Genomic DNA, 19122 nt, shown 5'->3' on the forward strand with positions numbered 1-19122 from the left:
TCATGGACTTCTGTCCTAAGCATAAGCAACCATTTAGATCAATGTTATATTCTTCTATTTTATCACAAATGACATCCATATTTCTACTATATAATAATCTAAGATTTAAATAAAATGGCTATATTTACATACACTTGTAAAAAAGCACTGTCACCACAGAGTGGAGACAGAGGTCTATAAAATACTTCTCTTGGATCTAGAAGCTACATCAAAAAGGGGTATTGTCAAAGCTTTAACAAGACAGTGTAGAAATATCTGTTAAGACCGTTCTGTTGTATATACTTTTATTTTATCATTAAAAGGGTGTTGTTGGGGGGTATAGGGAGAGGACTGGGGGTGGGGATGTGTGTTTGTTGGGTTTGGCAAAGGGATTATTCAACAAAGAGTGAATGGAAAAAACAAACCACCACTAAAATAATTTAAATTTTATTTACCTGTACACCAGATACTTTAAGAGTTCCATAGAACAACACTACTTATTTCACTCCATCCAACCAAGTACATAATCCTGGTCACATCCTGTCTTTTTGTTTTGTTGCAAAGTTTTAAATCAAACAGACAAACCTATATTTAATGTATATATAATAATAGGGAGACAAAACTGCTCGGCACATGACCTTAGGTCTTAAAATCCTCACAGCTCATCTCCAGACTAAACATTTCCTCCAGAGACTCATACTAACAACGGCCTCCTCTACAAAGGGTCAGCAGCACAGCTGCAAGTTAAAGCTGAGCTGATTCTCGGGGCGCCTGGGTGGCTCAGTCGGTTAAGCATCTGACTTCGGCTCAGGTCCTGATCTTGCAGTTCGTGAGTTCGAGCCCTGCGTTGGGCTCTGAGCTGACAGCTCAGAGCCTGGAGCCTGCTTCGGATTTTGTGTCTCCCTCTCTCTCTGCCCCTCCCCTGCTCATGCTCTGTCTCTGTCTCAAAAATAAATAAAAACATTTAAAAAAAAAAAAAAAAAAAAAAAGCTGAGCTGATTCCAGACCCCACTCTAGTCTCAACATACTCAATTCTTGAAATTAAACAACTCTTGATTAGGTTTGTCAATAATGTAATTTTTTGCTATTTTTTCCAGTTTACATTTTGCTTCTTGATTTTCAAAGATGTTTCCTTCCTTTTTAATTAAAAAATACACAATTAATGTTACAAAAATGCGAACGCAGGATATAAAATATGAAGTGCAATCCAGTCTCCATTCAGCCATGACCAATTCCTACCCCTAATTCTACTCTCCTACTCAGAGGTTACTTTGGTGTATAGAATTCCAATCTTTAAATATAAGTGTTCACACACACGCACACACACTCCCTCCCCCTCCCTCCCTCCCTCCCTCCCTCCCTCCCTCTCTCTCTCTCTCTCTCTCTCTCTCTCTCTCTCTCTCTCTCTCTCTCTCATTCAACAAATGTTTGTTTAGCATGTACTCTGTCCCAATCACTTTCTGGGAACTGTTAAGATGCAGAAATGAATAAAATTTTTAAAAGAAAAAAAAAGAACCTCTGCCCTAATGGATTTCATTTGTAAGTGGGAAAAGACACTACCCCTCCCCCCAAAGGAAGACAAACTGCAAATGTTACATAAGGGATAAAAGCCATGGAGGTGAAAAAAAGGCTTGCACTGACTTAGAACACACACTGTCATATCATTCTTTTCAACAGTAGCATAGCCTGGATGTTTTGTATTTTATCTAGTCTTTACCATTTTTACTATGATCTCTAGTATTTGATACATCTAAAATAACATAATAAATGAGGTATAAGAAAATAAAATATATACCCAGGTAACCATCTCTTAGTTCAGGTCACTAAAGCCACCGAAACCCTGTGTCCCTCCCTGCCCCAACCTCCAGAGTTAACCACTACCCGTAATTTTTTTATCATCCCCTCTTCTTCATAGTTTCACTAGAAATGCATATACCCCTAATAACATGGGCCTTATGGATTATGAAAGTGCTTTATGAAAGCACTTGCTTTCTTGGCTGCACATGTTGGTGCATTCATTTTCACACACACTTTATACCATACTTTTTAAAATCTTTTCTCCTTTCAATAAACATCTTACTGTTTCCAGGTTTTTGCTATAACAGCCAGTGTGAACATTCATGTACGTGTCTTCGGCTACAGAGGCAGAACGGTCTCTCCGTTGGTAAGACATATACAACTTTATATGGTCTATACGTCTTTACTTTACAAGGCAATGCCAAACTGTCTTCCAAAGTAGTTGTGCCAATTCACACATCCACCAAGAGTTTCCATTGCACCAGATCCTGGCAAGCACTAAATATCATAGGTCTTTTTTCTTTTTAGTTTTTACCAACCTACTAGATTGAAAATGGCATCTCACTGTAAGATTTTTATTTATGTTTTTGTTTCTGGTGTGTAAGAATAAACAGGAGGGTTTGTTTAAAATGTATATTCTTTGGCCCTACTCCAGAAAGTAAATTCAATAGGTCTGTAGTGAGCCTGAAAGACTCCCTTCAGCATATCTTATATAGAAGGCCTATCTATTAGCAATGAACTCCCTGAAACGTTGTTTATCTGGGAATGTCTTAATTTCTCCTTCATTTTTTTTTAACTTATTTATTTTTGAGTGAGAGAGCGCGCAAGTGATTGAGGGGCAGAGAGAGAGGGTGAGAGAAAGAATCCCATGAGGGGCAGAGAGAGAGGGAGAGAGAGTGCAGAGCCCGGTGCACAAGCTCACCGAATGCAGGGCTCAAACTCACGAACCGAACTGTGAGATCGTGATTTGAGCCAAAGCTGATGCTCAACTGACTGAGTTACCCAGGCGTCTCTCTCTCCTTAAATGTTATCACTGCTTCTAGCCTTTAATATTAACCCAACCTTGAATTCTTAGGATGAACACAGTAGATTGCTGGACTCAATTCTGGGGTTTTCTCCATCTACAATCAAGTGAATTGGCTTCTGATTTTCCTTTTGTGTCCTATCCTTGTCTGGTTTTGCTATCAGGTTATCCTAGCCCCATAAAATGTAGTAGGAAGCATTCTTTCTTTCTTATGGAAAGCACAGAAATAAAATTACTGAGTATTTTAAATTTTGTTAGATAGTACCAAACTATCCTCCAAAGGGCTATACCAGTCTATACTCCTACCAGAGTATAAGAGCTTACATTCTCCATACTCTTGCCAATACTATTTTTTAACAAATTTTTAAAATTTCTAATGTCCAATCTGGTAAGAAAAACATAAATAAGATTTCTCTAAATACTAATGAGATAAAGCACCTTTTCATTTTAAATGCCATTTGTACTTCTTATCATATCAGATTTATTTCCCTTTGTTTTCTAGTGACAGCCCCCTCTGGTAAAGATCACTTGCTTCTAGTCTGAAAAGTGGTTTACAACACAAAGTTTTTCTTGACTCCAAATTCCAAGGTAAATGCAACATTTAAATATCCAAAACTACACTTGCCTTTAATAAGTGAAAAAGTATGACCCCCTCCATGTTCTCCAACATCCAACTCACATAAACTATAGGAAATGTACAGTTCCTGTACTATACGAATAAAATTCCATAAAGTTTGCTCACAGAAAACTCTCCAAAGGAAAAAACTAAGTATGGGGGCACCCGGGTGGCTCCACTGGCTGAACGTCCGACTCTTGATTTCAGCTCAGGGCATGACCCCAGAGCCTCATGTTGAGCTCTACACTGAGCATGGAGCCTACCTGAGATTCATTCTCATTCTCATTCTCTCTCTCTCTCTCTCTCTCTCTCTCTCTCTCTCTCTCTCTCTCTCTCTCTCTCTCTCTCTCTCTCTCTCTCTCCGCCCCCTCCCCTGCTCAAGCACACACGCTCTCCCTCTCTCAAATAATAATAAAACTAAATATGTGAAAATTTGAATAGAAGAAAAATCAAGCACCAAGACCATAATATCAATAATATGCATTGATAATTATATACAAATTGTTACCACATCTAACACATGTAAAAATTCTGAAGGAACCCAAGTTCAGAAGCAGCTTCAACATCAGCATAAGGCATTTTGTTACTTGTCTGGAAACCACAAATTAGTGCAAACAAATAATATCAATGTACCTGTCCCAAAATAATAGCGTACCCTGACCACAGAACACAGGATAAAAAATGCATTACACAAATGTATACCAAATCAACACCAAGATAAGAACAGTTTCAGGTCATTTGCCTCTGAGCAGACTTAGACAAGCATAAGAGGAAAAAAATAGCTCATATACAAAACTGGGTATTCAGAACATGGCTTACACAAGTAAAAACAGAGAACACTATTACAAAGTTTGGGTGAAACATTTAAAAGAATCACAGAGACCGTTTGTTTGACAAGTTTTGCTTGAAAAAGTGAAATGTTGGGGCACCTGGGTGGCTCAGGCAGGTGAGTGTCCGTCTTCAGCTCAGGTCATGATCTCACAGTTCATGGGTTCAAGCCCTGCGTCAGGCTATGTGCTGACAGCTCAGAGCCTGGAGCTTGCTTCAGATTCTGTGTCTCCCTCCCTCTCTCTGCCCCCTCCCCCACTCATTCTCTGTCTCTCTCACTCTCAAAAATAAACAAATATTTAAAAAAAATTTTTTTTTAACTGAAATGTTATTATGAATGCAGGTAAAAAGACAATGCTTCTGAAAATACATGGACTGAAATATTTATGTATTTCAATACAAAAAAACAGGATGTGGGGCACCTAGGTGGCTCAGTCCATTGAATCTCAATTCTGGTTCAGGTCATGATCTCACGGTTCAAGAGTTTGGGCCCCAAGTGGGGTTTGCTGCTGTCAGTGCACAGCCTGCTTCAGCTCCTCTGTCCCTCTCTCTCTCTGTCTCTCTCCCCCACCTGCGTGCTTTCTCTCTCTCAAAACAAAAACAAAAACAAAAAACAAAAAAAGGGGCGCCTGGGTGGTTCAGTCGGTTAAGCGGCGGACTTCGGCTCAGGTCATGATCTCGCAGTCCGTGAGTTCGAGCCCCGTGTCGGGCTCTGTGCTGACAGCTCAGAGCCTGGAGCCTGTTTCAGATTCTGTGTCTCCCTCTCTCTGACCCTCCCCCATTCATGCTTTGTCTCTCTCTGTCTCAAAAATAAATAAACGTTAAAAAAAAAAATTAAAACAAAAAACAAAAAACCCAGAATGGGCAGTACAATGGGCATGTACAATTGTACATTTAGCACAATCTGCTGTACGCTAACCATGATCAGATGAGCACCTCTTAAAATACTATGGTCTGTTCCTCAAAAGTTAAAGAGTTACCATATGACCCAGCAATTTCACACCTAGTCATATACCTAAGAAAACTGAAAAACATATGGTCACACAAAAATCTGTACACAAATATTCATTATTCATAACAACTAAATAGTATAAACAACCAAATGCCCACCAACTGATGAATGAATAAACGAAATACTGTTTTGCCATACAATTGAAATATTATGCAGCCATAAAAAAATTGAAAAAAATAAAGTACTGATACATGCTACAACATGGATGAACCTTGAAAACATTATAAGTGAAAAACATCAGTCACAAAAGTCACATAATGTATGATTTATATAAAATGTCCCAAATAGGCAAATCCACAGAGAAAATAAATTGGTGGTCTTACCTAGGACTGAGGGAGCTGGGGAGAAAAAGGAGTGACTACTAATGGGCATAGGGTTACTTTTTGGGGTGATGAAAAAGTTCTAGAATTAGTGGGGATGGTTGTATACTATGAACATACTAAAACCACTGAATTGTACACTTTAAATGGGTGAATTATGTGGTATGTGAATTATATCTTAAAAAATACTAGTCCCACAGAGATAAATCAATTTAGAGTACAATTTTGAAAAAGTGCACAACTTTATGAAAATATTAAATCAAGATAAGGAATACAACCATCACCTCCAAATGTATTCTAATGCCCCTAGGTAATCCCTCCTCCTACCCCTCCCTAACCCTAAGCAACCACTGATCTTTCTGTGGTTTGTGTTTTCTAGAATTTTATATTTTCTGGAATTTCATTTAAAGGGGATATTGTGTATACTCTGGCTTCTTTTAATCAATTATTTTGACATTCATCCACATTTTTACATGTATGTATCAATGGTTTATGCTCAGAAGTATTCCATAATATGGTTACCATAATGTGTCTAACCTTTCACCTGTTGATGGACATTTAGATTGTTTCTAATTTTTAGCTATTAGAAATAAAGTCACTATGAATATTTGTATACGTATTTATATATGCAGATACATCTTTGAAAAAAAAACCAGCTAGTGTGTTTTCTAAAGTGATTGTGCCATTTTTATATTCAATTTCAGCTGTTCCACAGACTCACCGAGTTAGTATGGCAAGCTTTTCAAATTTTAGCCATCCGGAGAGTTGTGCAGTGGTATATTTCACTGTTGTTTTAACTTGCATTTCCCTAATGGTTAATGACGTCGAGCATTTCTTTTTTTGATGTTGAGCATTTTTCTACATGTTTATTTGCCCTATGTACATCTTTTTTGGTGAAGATTATTTCATTTTAAGAAGTTCCTTATATAGCTGGATACAAGTCCTTTATGAAATAAATAATCTGAAAATATTTTCTCCCAGACTGTGGCTTGTCTTTTCATTCTTATGAAGAAGAGTAGAAGTTTTTAATTTTGATGAAGTCCAATTTATCAGCCTTTTCTTTTATGGAGCATACTTTTGGGGTCATATCTAAGAAATCTTTGCCTAACCCAAGGTCATAAAGATTTTTTCCTATGTTTCCTTCTTCAAGTTATCAAAAGTTTTACATTTAGGTCTACTTTCTATCTTGAGCTCATTTCTGTATATGGTTTAAAGTATGTATCTAGGGGCACCTGGCTGGCTCAGTCGGTTAAGCGTCTGACTCTTGATCTTGGCTCAGGTCATAACGTTACAGTTCTTGAGTTTGTGCCCCATATCAGGCTCTGCGCTGATGGCAAGGAGCCTGCTTGGAATTCTGTCTCTCTTTCTCTCTGCTCTCCCCCCATTTACGTGCTCGCTCTCAATCAAAATAAATAAACTTTAATGAAGTATGTATCTAAGCTCATATTTGTGTACTGTGACTATCCAAATGTTTCAGTACCATTTATTTATTTATATTTTTAATTTTTTTATTTTTGAGAGAGAGAGAGAGCATGAGTGGGGAAGAGGTAGAGGGGCAGGGAGGAGGGAGACAGAGAGGGAGAGAGGGAGGGAGAGAGGGAGGGAGGGAGAGAGAGAGAGAGAGGGAGGGAGGGAGAGAGGGAGGGAGGGAGAGAGGGAGAGAGAGAGAGAGGGAGGGAGAGAGGGAGGGAGAGAGGGAGGGAGGGAGAGAGGGAGGGAGGGAGGGAGGGAGGGAGAGAGGGAGGGAGAGAGAGGGAGGGAGAGAGGGAGGGAGAGAGAGGGAGGGAGGAGAGAGAGGGAGGGGGAGGGAGGGAGGGAGGGAGGGAGGGAGGCAGAGAGGGAGAGAGGGAGGGAGGGAGGGAGGGAGAGGGGGAGAGAGAGAGAGAGAGAGAGAGAGAGAGAGAGAGAGAGAATATCCTAACAAAGCTGCACACTCAGCGAGGAGCAAAACACAGAACTCGATCCCACAACCCGAGGATCATGACCTGAGCTGAAATCAAGAGTTGGACGCTCTGGAACCAGAAAAGGCCCTGAATAGCCAAAACAATCCTGAAAAAGAAAACCAAAGCTGGAAGCATCACAATCCCAGACTTCAAGCTGTATTACAAAGTTGTGATCATCAAGATAGTATGGTACTGACACAAAAACAGACACTTAGATCAATGGAACAGAATAGACAACCGAGAAATGGACCCACAAACATATGGCCAACTAATCTTTGACAGAACAGGAAAGAATATCCACTGGAAGAAAGATAGTCTCTTCAGCAAATGGTGCTGGAAAAACTGGACAGCAACATGCAGAAGAATGAACCTGGACCACTTTCTTACACCATACACAAAAATAAACTCAAAATGGATGAAAAACCTAAATGTAAGACAGAAAGCCATCAAAATCCCAGTGGAGAAAACAGGCAACAACCTCTTTGACTTGAGCCACAGCAACTTCTTACCTGAATGTCTCCAGAGGCCAGGGAAACAAAAGCAAAAATGAACTATTCCTTTTTAAAAGAATTTTTTTTAACATTTATTCATTTTTTGAGAGACACAGACAGTGCGAGTGGGGAAAGGACAGAGAGGGAGACGCAGAATTCAAAGCAGGCTCTGAGCTGTCAGCACAGGGCCCAACATGGGGTTCGAACTCATGAACAGTGAGAACATGACCTGAGCCAAAGTCGGACGCTTAACCTGCTGAGCCACCCAGGCGCCCCAAAAACAAACTATTCCTCATCAAGATAAAAAGCTTCTGCACAGCGAAGGAAGCAAACTAAAAGGCAACCAACGGAATGGGAAAAGATATTTGCAAATGACATATCTGATAAAGGGTTAGTATCCAAAATCTATAAAGAACTTATAAAAACCAACACAATCCAGTGAAGAAATGGGCAAAACATGAATAGACACTTTTCCAAAGAAGACATCCAGATGGCTAACAGACACATGAAAAAATGCTCAACATCACTCATCATCAGAGAAATACAAATCAAAACCACAATGAGATACCACCTTACAGTGTGGCTAAAATTAACTCGGGCAACAACAGATGTTGGCGAGGATACAGAGAAAGAGGAACGCTTTGCACTGCTGGTGGGAATGCAAACTGGTTGCAGCCACTCTGGAAAACAGTATGGAGGTTCCTCAAAAAGTTAAAAATAGATGGGGCTCCTGGATGGCTCAGTCAGTTAAACGTCTGACTTTGCCTCAGGTCATGATTTTGCAATTTGTGGGTTCAAGCCCCATGATGGGCTCTGTGCTGACAGCCTGGAGCCTGCTTGAGATTCTGTGTCTCCCTCCCTCGCTCATGCTCTGTCTCTCTCAAAAATAAATAAAGGTTAAAAAAGTTAAAAAAAAAAAAAAAGTTAAAAATAGAACTACCCTATGACCCAGGAATTGCACTAGTAGGCATTTATCCGAAGGATACAGAAGTGCTATTTCGAAGGGGCACATGCACTCTAATGTTTATAGCAGCACTGCTGACAACAGCCAAAGTATGGCAAGAGCCTAAATGTCCATTGACTGATGACTGGATAAAGAAGATGTGGTATATATACACAATGGAATATTACTTGGCAATCAAAAATAATGAAATCTTGCCATTTACAACAACATGGATGGAACTAGAGTTATTATGCTAAGCAAAATCAGTCAGAGAAAGACAAGTATCCTATGACTTCACTCATGTGCAATTTAAGATACAAAACAGATGAACGTAAGGGAAAGGAACCAAAGATAATATAAAAACAGAGGGAGATAAACCATAAGAGGCTCTTAAATATAGAGAACAAGCTGAGGGTTGCTGGAGGGGTGTTGGGTGGGGGGAATGGGCTAAAGGGGCAAAGGGGCATTAAGGAGGACACTTGTTGGGATGAGCACTGGGTGTTATATGTAAGTGATGAATCACCAAATTATATTCCAGAAACCATTATTACAATATATTTGAAAGCCTATCCTTTTTCTCCTGAATTGCCTTTGTTCCTTTGTCAAAATCAGTTGTCCATAGTGTATGTCTGTTTCTAGACTCTGGATACTCTGTTCTTCTGATCTATCTGTCTTCATGACAATACCACTGTCATGATTACTGTAGCTTTATAATAAATTTTGAAATCAGGTAGTATTGGTCCTCCAACTTTTTTCTTCTTTTTCAAAGAAGTTTTAGCTATTCTACATATTTGCATTTCCATGTGAATTTAGAATCTGCTTGTCAATTTTTTTAAAAAATACTTTTAATGTTTATTTTTGAGAGAGAGAGACAAAGACAGAGACAGAGCATGAGTGGGGGAGGGGCAGAGAGAGGGAGACACAGAATCCAAAGCAGGCTCCCAGGCTCTGAGCTGTCAGCACAGAGCCCAACACGGGGCTCAAACCCACAAGCCGTGAGATCATGACCTGAGCTAAAGTCGGACACTTAACTGACTGAGCCACCCAGGCACCCCTTTGCTTGTCAATTCCCATAAAAAAGCTGACTGGGATCTTCACTAGAATTATACTGAATTATAAATGACATCCCAACAATATTAAGTTGATCCATGAGTGGTACATATTTCTCCACTGGTGTTCTTCAATTTCTCTAAGTAACATGTTATAATTCTCCATGTTCAGATCTTAGACATCTTTCTGAAACTTAAAATATTTAATATTTGTATACAATTGTAAATTATTTTTTAATTTCAATTACCAACTGTTGCTAATATGTAAAAATATATTTGATTTTTGTTTTTCTTATATCCTGCAACCTTGCTAAATCCACTACCTCTAACAAGGGCTTTCTTATAGATTCCATCAGGTTTCCAACATAAAAGACCATGTCAATATGTCTTCACTTCCAATGTGGATGCCATTTATTTGTGTGTGTGTATCTCTCTATCTTATTACACTGGCTAGAACCTCCAAAACAACATTGAACACAGGTGATGAGGGAAGACATCCTGGTCTTGTTCCTGATCTTAGCTAGAAAACACTTTGTTTTACCATTAATTATGACGTTAGTTGTAGGATTTTATTAGATGCTCTTTGTCAGATTAAGGAAATTACCATCTATTTTAGTTTGCTGAGAGTTTTTATCAAAAATTAATGTTAGTGAGCATCTGGGTGGCCCAGTTGATTGAGTGTCCAACTTTTGATTTGGACTCAGATCATGATCTCACAGTTAATGGGATCAAGCCCTGTGTCAGGCTCCACCCTGATGGTGCAGAGCCCGCTTGGGTTTCTCCCTCTCTTCTCCTCTCTCTCTGCCCCTCCCCCACTCAGATGCTCACTTTCTCTCAAAATAAACATTTTTTAAAAATTGATGTTAGATTTTGTCAAATGCTTTATTTGCATCCATTAAGATGACTGTATGATAGTGTTACTATGGTGAATCATGTTGATTTTCAAATGCTGAACTAATATTCAAATTATGAACTAACCTTGTATTCCTGAACTGAAATAAATCCCATTTGAGTATGATGTCTAATCCTTCTCATAGTGTTGGGTTCTATTTGCTAAAATTTTGTTTAGAATTTTCACATCTATATTCATGTTCATGAGGGGATATGTCCATAGTTTTTCCCGACTCATGATTTTTAGATATTAGAAACCTAAACTATATATTCATCCTGAGAAAGGTAGTAACTGTTATTAGCAAGTAGGCAAAGAAGTACAGGGATCTCACTTATCATGGAAATAAAGCTTCTACTTAGAAGTAAATGGAAGGATGAATAAAATTATTGCAAACCTCAAAGCTAAGAGGACAATTTAAAGACCTATACTTTAAAAGGTCTGTCTCCAGGAAATAGATTTGTTCAATAAATCAAGGAAAAATTAGAATAGTTTTTTTTTAAGAATAATAAACAACAACAACAACAAAAAAGAATAATAAACAGGGCACGTGGGTGACTCAGCTGGTTAAGCAAGGACTCTTGATTTCAGCTCAGGTCATGATCTCGTGGTTTGTGGGATCAAGCCCGCTGTCAGGCTTTGCACTGACAGCTCAGAGCCTGCTTGGGATTCTCTCTCTCCCTCTCCCCAACTTGTGCTCTCCCACATGCACACTCTCTCTCAAAAATAAGTAAACATTAAAAAAGAAGAAGAAACATTAGAATAATTACAAGGAGCAGTAATTATGAGCAGAAAGAAAAGTAAAAAAAAGTGTGCTCAACCTCAAATCAACTCAGGGGTGTGTGGAATATAAGGCTTAAAAGTAAATGGATGGGGCACCTGGGTGGCTCAGTCAGTTAAGTGTCCGACTTCAGCTCAGGTCATGATCTCACAGTTTGTGGGTTCGAGCCCCGCGTCGGGCTCTGTGCTGACAGCTCAGAGCCTGGAGCCTGCTTGGGATTCTGCATCTCCCTCTCTCCCTGACCCTCCCCCACTCACACTCTGTCTCTCTTTCAAGAATAAACATTAAAAAAAAATTTAAAAAATAAGTAAATGGAAATTTGGGGCACCTGGGTGTCTCCACCAGGTGAATGTCCAACTCTTGGGTTTCGGCTCAGGTCATGATCTCATGGTTCATGGGATCGAGCCCCATACTAGGCTTCGTGCTGACAGCATGGAGCTGCTTAGGATTCTCTTTCAAAATAAATAAATAAACTTTTTTTAAAAACAGTAAATGGAGATTCAGAGGTTTGTAATACACTGGCTGGGCAAGAAAAGGGCCCTCAAAAAGAAATCGTAAGACTATTGTTGCAACCACGACAAATTCCTAAATTTTACTAAAATACAGAACTCAAATACTATTCATAAAGAAAAATTATGATGTACAATCCCCTATCCCCCAGTAATATAAACACTGTCATAAATAATCTCTGGAAAGGCCCCTCCTCCCAAATGACTTTAAATTTACAGGCCATGGACTCTGGGCAACTGGCACACACTGAACAGAAAACTGGCAAGGCTGACACCAAGAATATATTATTTTACCCTTCTTCCTTCAGTTACCATTAAGTTTGTAGTCTTTGCTTGACAACAGTGTTATGGGTGTGAACTGAGTAAGCACTGAATTATCCAAAGTTCTTTTTTGAACAACTGCTGAAAAGCTCAGGAGCTTTACTTGACATTTCCAAACCGACTGGATGTGAAGCAGGTACCATGAAATGAGCTTTACGTCTTCACACTAAAAAGTGAGACACATGGAAAGATCTGGCTGAATTAATTCAAACTTTAAGATTAAATCCAGGCTGCAACTGCTCAAAGAACCCAAATTCTACTGGTCAAGTGAGTGCAAGCCCTCTGGCTGAGACTAAGAACAAACAGGTAAAGGATGGTTAACCTGGAGAAGGATGGCTTAAAATCTTTAACTCCCTTTTTACTAGGTTGAATCATTTACAATTGCCATTTCTGTAGGTCAGAAATAGAATATTGACAATTTTATTTAGTTCAATGTAATTTAATTCTACACTGTTTTTTATTATTTCGGAGCCTTCTCCACAGGTCCCAAGAGCACACACAAAGAACATAAGTTGGTACTGGAGAGTCTTTCTTCATGGAGGTAAAAGCGAAACTTATCTCACGTTATCACTAACCTTCTCCCCCAGCTGCCACAGTCACTACTTCTACACCCCTGCTAATTTCAGGCTTAAATTACTGAACTCAAAAGTGAAGAGGGAAGAATCAGATCTCCCATTTCCATCTCTGACCCCTTCACTCATCCTTCGTTATTCTTCTCTACCAGAGGAGTGATGTATCTTACTGGTGAGTGGCAAGAGCCTAACATTGGCTGATTCATTTCTCCAATGGATGGAGTTCACATTTTAGGACGCTATAAAAATGCAGAAGGAATGGTTCTGAATATGAATGCCTGTTCTGCAACCTCTAATTCTTAGGTTAGTCATCCTATGTAAACTAAGGATGTCGACTAGGCCACGGATCAATTATGTTCTCCAATATGGTTGAATAAGACTAAATTTTTATTTCCATCTGTCTGGCTTCTGTGGTTTATTTCTCAAGGTGTTCTAGACTCAGAGGTTAAGGGAAAAGATACAATCAATGATCAACCATCACATATAACCAGACATGTTTAACACAAGGTAATAGTTTAATAAATACAGGGTACATGTGAGACAATATAATCTCAAAATATGTAATTCTTTTAACTACAAAGAGACAAAAAAGATTTTTGACGTAATCCTAAATAAATTTTAAAAAGCAGAAATACTCTGTGAATGCCTCTGAAAACAGTTATAAAGCATGCATGTGAAAAATGTAAGATATTATGCAAAGAAATAAATAAAGCTAAAATAAGGTGATGAGAATACAGGAGATTTTTTATTTTTTAAAAAATCTTCTTAATGTTATTATAGAATCTTTCGGTGCCTATGCCTCAAGATAAAACCTGAAAGGAAATGTAGGGAAAAAAGGAGCTCTTGGAATAGCGGCACTCCAGATGTTTTTTAATATCTCTTAATTGTCGTTATAATGCCACATCATGTACCAAAAGAAATTTTATTCAAATAAATATAAATCAGAATGCTCAGAGCACCCCACCCTCTTGTGTATACCTGGGAGTTCTGTTTCCAGGAAGCCATCTATCTTATTTTCTGCTAATCTGAGGCAGCAGTCACAGCCACTCTTGCACTGAAGTGATCTGTTTAGGTAAGCTGAGACTCTCAGATCAGATGTCTCACTGGTACCAGGTCATGGTCAGCTTTCAAGTAATCAATGAAACCCTCATGTAGCCATGGGCTCAATTCCCCAGGTTACCACCAGGAACCTCAGTACAGCAATGTCCTTCCTCTCTCCAAACTGCTAGCAACATTTTTAGGTTCATTCTCCACTGACCTTTGCGCAATACTCAAACAAAGCTCCCATTTAACTGGCAACCCTCCTCCCACCCTCACTCCATCTTTACCCTCTTTCTGTCTTCCCCACCCCAGATCCACTTAAAAAAAAAAAAAAAAAAAAAAAATCAATACCGATCTTGTTGAAAGTTTTGCTTGGACTAAGTCTCTTCTAATATATCTAGTATTTTAATTAAGTCAGCTATTAGTAAAGGCTAATTATAGAAAATGGCCTTGTCTTTCTTTGTACAAGCAACTCTGACTGAAGAAAAACAGAACAAAATTGAGCATAAGTTTTTGCTGAAATATCAACTAAAATCTGGAAAAGGAAAAAAAAAGTTTGGTTGCTATTTATAATTTTCTACGTTTTTTATCCAGGGACAAGAGTATAAAACCCTACAATTTATGAATGCTATTTTGAGATAATTTTTCTCACCTAATCGCTTTTTTAAATACCATCTACCCTGTTTAAACTTCTCTATGAAGGAATTTTACCTTCCTTCACTCATGCATGGCAGGCACATTGGCCTGCACATCTAGCATGTATTAATTCATTTAATCCCTGTGAGGTAGATGTTATCCCCAATTGACAGGCGAGGAAACAAGGCACTGAGAGACCCTAAGTAATTTTGCCCAGGTTACATAACAGTTACATACCAGCTCAACCCAGGATGAAGCTGAGGCAATCTTGTTCCAGACATACTACTATGTTGTCTGACCTTTCCTGCTAGAGACTGCAGCCCCCCAATCTCTCCCTTCTCCTGTGCGTGTTACATACACCCCACAATAAGCTTATCACACTCTGTATACTCTTTGTTTTCTTATTTGCTTCATATGTGTTTGTACTTGTTCCCCAACTAAATTATAAGTTCCTGGCAGGCAAGGCAACCATGACATTTGCTTCTTGCCCCTACTTCCAGCAGATTGCTATGTATAAAACATTCAATACACCCTTTTTAAGCTGATTGATTTAAATCCCTGGCAATTTCTATAACATTATAAAAAGAGATTTTTTTCTATTTTCTAAATTCAAAAAGGAGAAAACTGACATATTCAAGCATGATGACCAGAGAGTTCTACAGAGGGAAAACTGGGCATAATCCTGCCCTTGCTACAACCCTAAGGGACATGAAGCCACGGGCTATATGACTCAGCAAAATTACTTTAACACCTGAAGGATAGCTCACGCCATCAGTGACAGATTTAGCATTACTAAAGTTAGGAAACTGACTACCTATATTTATTTTTCTTCTTAATGCATCTCCTCCTGGTGAGTCATATCTACAAAACTGACAGACTGAAGTTTTTCCATTTCCTAAGAGAACTAACATTTAAAGAAAATCAGATGAAGTTTCTTCAGCATATGTATAATCAGTAAGTGACAATCTGTGTTAGCAGGAATAGCACACACAGGGAAAAACATACTAAAATCAGAAAGGCTTCCAGGCCTGGCAAGCATACTAAATTTTAAATAATGTTTTTTAATCCATCAAAACAAGAAAATAAAAATGGGTGTTCAAAGACACGAAATGTTTTAAAGCACACGCTAATCAGCCCATGTACTAAGGCACTTCAGAGTTAACCAAAAACCTTAAGACTGGATATTAAGAAGTACACAGACCATAAGAAAAAGAAAATACCCTTAGTAAAACAGGACTTTTACTCAAACATTTCATCAAGCTTCTTGACTGTAATTCTACAACATAAAAATCTGGGGGACTACAGGTCTTAAGAGAAATTTCAGAGGATAAAGGAGAGAAGCTTAGGGTTTTATGGGCTTCTTATTGAACACCAACTTTCCAATGCACGGCTAACAGCTTTAATTTACACACAAATAAATATCAAAAAATTGTGCTAGCTCTCTAATGCAGCTGAGCTATCTCTGGAAAAGGCTAATGTGATCCTGAAATACACACAAAAAATTCTGATTATGGGATTTAACTTTTTTTCTTTTAGCATCTGTTAGCTTTCTGAAGCCAACCAAGTTGTGTGGCAATAGAAGCAAAAGCAAACCGGTGTTTCTTGTAGGCTGAGACAGATGGCCTGTTCCTTATGCGCTACAGTCTCTAAATTATTAAAAACAAAGAGCATTTAACACCACTTACCTATACACTTAAAAATGGTTAAAATGATCAAAAGCAAACAAACAAGGAATTTTAAGCCAGTGAATAAAGCGAAAAAGAAAATTACTCTGAATTTAATGTAAAATGGTCTTCCAAGATGCAGACTAATGCGTTTTCAAATCATAGTTGTCCCCAAAAATATGGACACTACATTCTATAAAGAACTATAAATTAATTATAGGTCCACCTTGAGAGCTGGAGGCAAGTAAATACAGTATTCTTCATCTGGCCCCCTAATTCCAATCACACCAAACCACCACATTCATTAGAGGCAACCTCTAAAAAGCAGTCCTTCTGTGTACAGTTGAAGACTGTGCCTCGTTGTGACTTCAAGTACAACTCCTTCTGCCTGCTCTTTACTGGGCTGTCACATCACCAAAGCAGAGTATACAGCACTGTTGTTTCACAAACAACACAGCTTTTTTTCTCACACCACCAGGTTTAAAACAGCACAGATGAAGGAGGTTACTCTCTCTTCATCAAGGGTTTACCAAAAGTAACATGCCAAAGGCCGAACTACTAAAACACAAGTATCTTCCTGAGGGCTACTCTGGCACACATCTTTCTTATAGACTCTGATGTTTTGCTGCACTGGGAAGTGAAAATCCGTCAAGATTTTAACACCCACCCACTCCCTACAGAATCCCTACAGCCAAAGGAAAACTTACCTCTGCAAAGTGTGTTGATGTGCTATTGTCTATCCGGCTGCTGCCACCACCTACAAAACTGAAGAGAAAAAGGAATGAGTACCAGTTCTATTCCTAGGAACGAGCTTCCCTCCCAGAAGCTAAATATAGAATGGTACAATGAGAACAAAGCCCAATAAGGAAAAATAACTCATCCCAACGTGACACCTACGAAGGAAATTATGAAGAACTGGCTTGTGGCTTAATCTATGAAAAACATTTTAACAAACTACAAAACCAAGCATAAATCAAGTGAAAAATTGAAAAGAGGGGCCACCACAGAGTGGGAAGAAGGACCCACAGCCAGCAATGCAATTCAAATTTGACCCAGCAAGAGAAGAAAAACATTTATTCTCAAAGAGGCGAAGAACTAAAACAAGATTCTCGAAACGTTTCACTAAAAAATCATTCAACCACCAGATGAACACAACATGTAAGACTATTTGGGAATGATTAAATATAGTACTGCAAGGGGTCTGGTACGATATTTAGCACATTATAAAAGAACTCAATAAACATTTTTTCTCCTTCTGACAGTTTTCCCTATTCTTTGATTATCCTATACATCTTTCAGGGCCCATCTCAAATGCTACCTCCTTCATGAAGTCTTTTCTGAGCTCACCAACCAAACGAGGATCCTCCACACCCCTCTGCACTTTGACTTTGATTCTAAATTCTACCTTTTTATAAATATCTAGTATTTGTCTCATCCATTTCTAATCCTTCCCTCCTTTCATAAATATAAATTCAGAGGGTAAAGACTGTATTAATACCACAAATATATGTAAAGTGTTTACTGTGTGTCAGACATTATACAGAGCACTCACCATTTTTGAAAACCTGAAACGCTGTATCTTATGTTGATAACTTGCAAATAAAAGTTGAGTTAAAATTGAATGTGGAAACAAAATAACTACTCCTAAAGATTAGGGAGAAATATCAGATCCCATGAAATTTGCAAAAAAAAAAAAAGAGAGAGAGAGAGCCAGAGAGCGGAAAATGGCCAACACTTTGTGGGGCAGAGAGGGATAGAAAGAATCAGAAGAACTGCTAGATACCACTTTTACTTCAAGAGACACAAGCCTACAAACATGTACACACAGTCACTCCAATGATACAAGTCCACAAACTACAGTAGCTTTCAGTTTCAGAACGCCAATCCAGGCACTGAGCTCAGCTCACTGAGGAAACAAACAGACCCTGGTTAGCCTAGAACCAAAAGTGAAAAAGTAAAGCTAATGCCATCCCCTATGTAGCCATGCTCAGGCCTTATTTGCTAATTAGAAACCATTTAACACTTATATTTGTTTCAGAAGTTAAAAACACTTTTACAAAAACATTTCAAATGTAGAACAAGCCCTCTAGAAATACTAGTACATTTATGCTAAATTACGTAAATAAATTCAAATACCACCATGTACCCATTTTATTGCTCAAGCCTAGATAGGCCTCCAGGGCTCTTTCCTGCCTTTACTATCTGGTTTCAGAGATTCAAATATCCTTGGTAATTAAAGCTATCAACTCTATTTTCTTATAGTTCTGCTCCCCTTGAAACTCCCCCAGCATTCCCTTTCCTTAAAATTCCTCCATATTTTAAGAGTGACAGGGCTAATCATAGAGAAGGGACAGCCACATCTCCTGAGAAATGTTCTCACAAATGTTACAAATGCCCCTCTGACGAATGTCTAGTAGCATCTGGAGCCCATTATCCAGTACCTACATGTAAGGACCTCTTCTCATTAATTTTTATCATCCACTACTTACACTGTAATTGCTAAGTATGCAAATCAGCAAATGTTTAGGAACTCCATAAAAGGGAATATCATGCTAGCTCTAAAATACTGATTCTGAGAAAAAGGTTTCTTCAACCATTTAAAACACTGATCTTTCAGGGGCACCTAGGTGGCTCAGTCAGTTAAGACTCTTGATCTCAGCTCAGATCATAACCATGATCTCACGGTTATAAGATGAAGCTCCACATC

General features: G+C 38.6%; 1 protein-coding gene across 3 annotated transcripts in view; it reads right to left on the minus strand.

Moving 5' to 3' along the window:
- Window positions 1-19122, minus strand: part of RNF115 (ring finger protein 115) — an 87899-nt gene that overhangs the window by 39987 nt on the left and 28790 nt on the right. For all 3 annotated transcript variants that reach the window (XR_006220538.1, XM_007092586.2, XM_042993956.1), the window contains exon 3: window positions 17123-17180. Coding sequence is in view for 2 of the 3 variants with exons in the window: in XM_007092586.2 (XP_007092648.2) it covers window positions 17123-17180 (58 nt within the window). In the remaining variant the exon portion in view is untranslated. The remainder of the gene's footprint in view (window positions 1-17122; window positions 17181-19122) is intronic.

The sequence above is a fragment of the Panthera tigris genome, chromosome C1, assembly GCF_018350195.1.
Source record: "Panthera tigris isolate Pti1 chromosome C1, P.tigris_Pti1_mat1.1, whole genome shotgun sequence".
Lineage (NCBI taxonomy): Eukaryota > Metazoa > Chordata > Mammalia > Carnivora > Felidae > Panthera > Panthera tigris.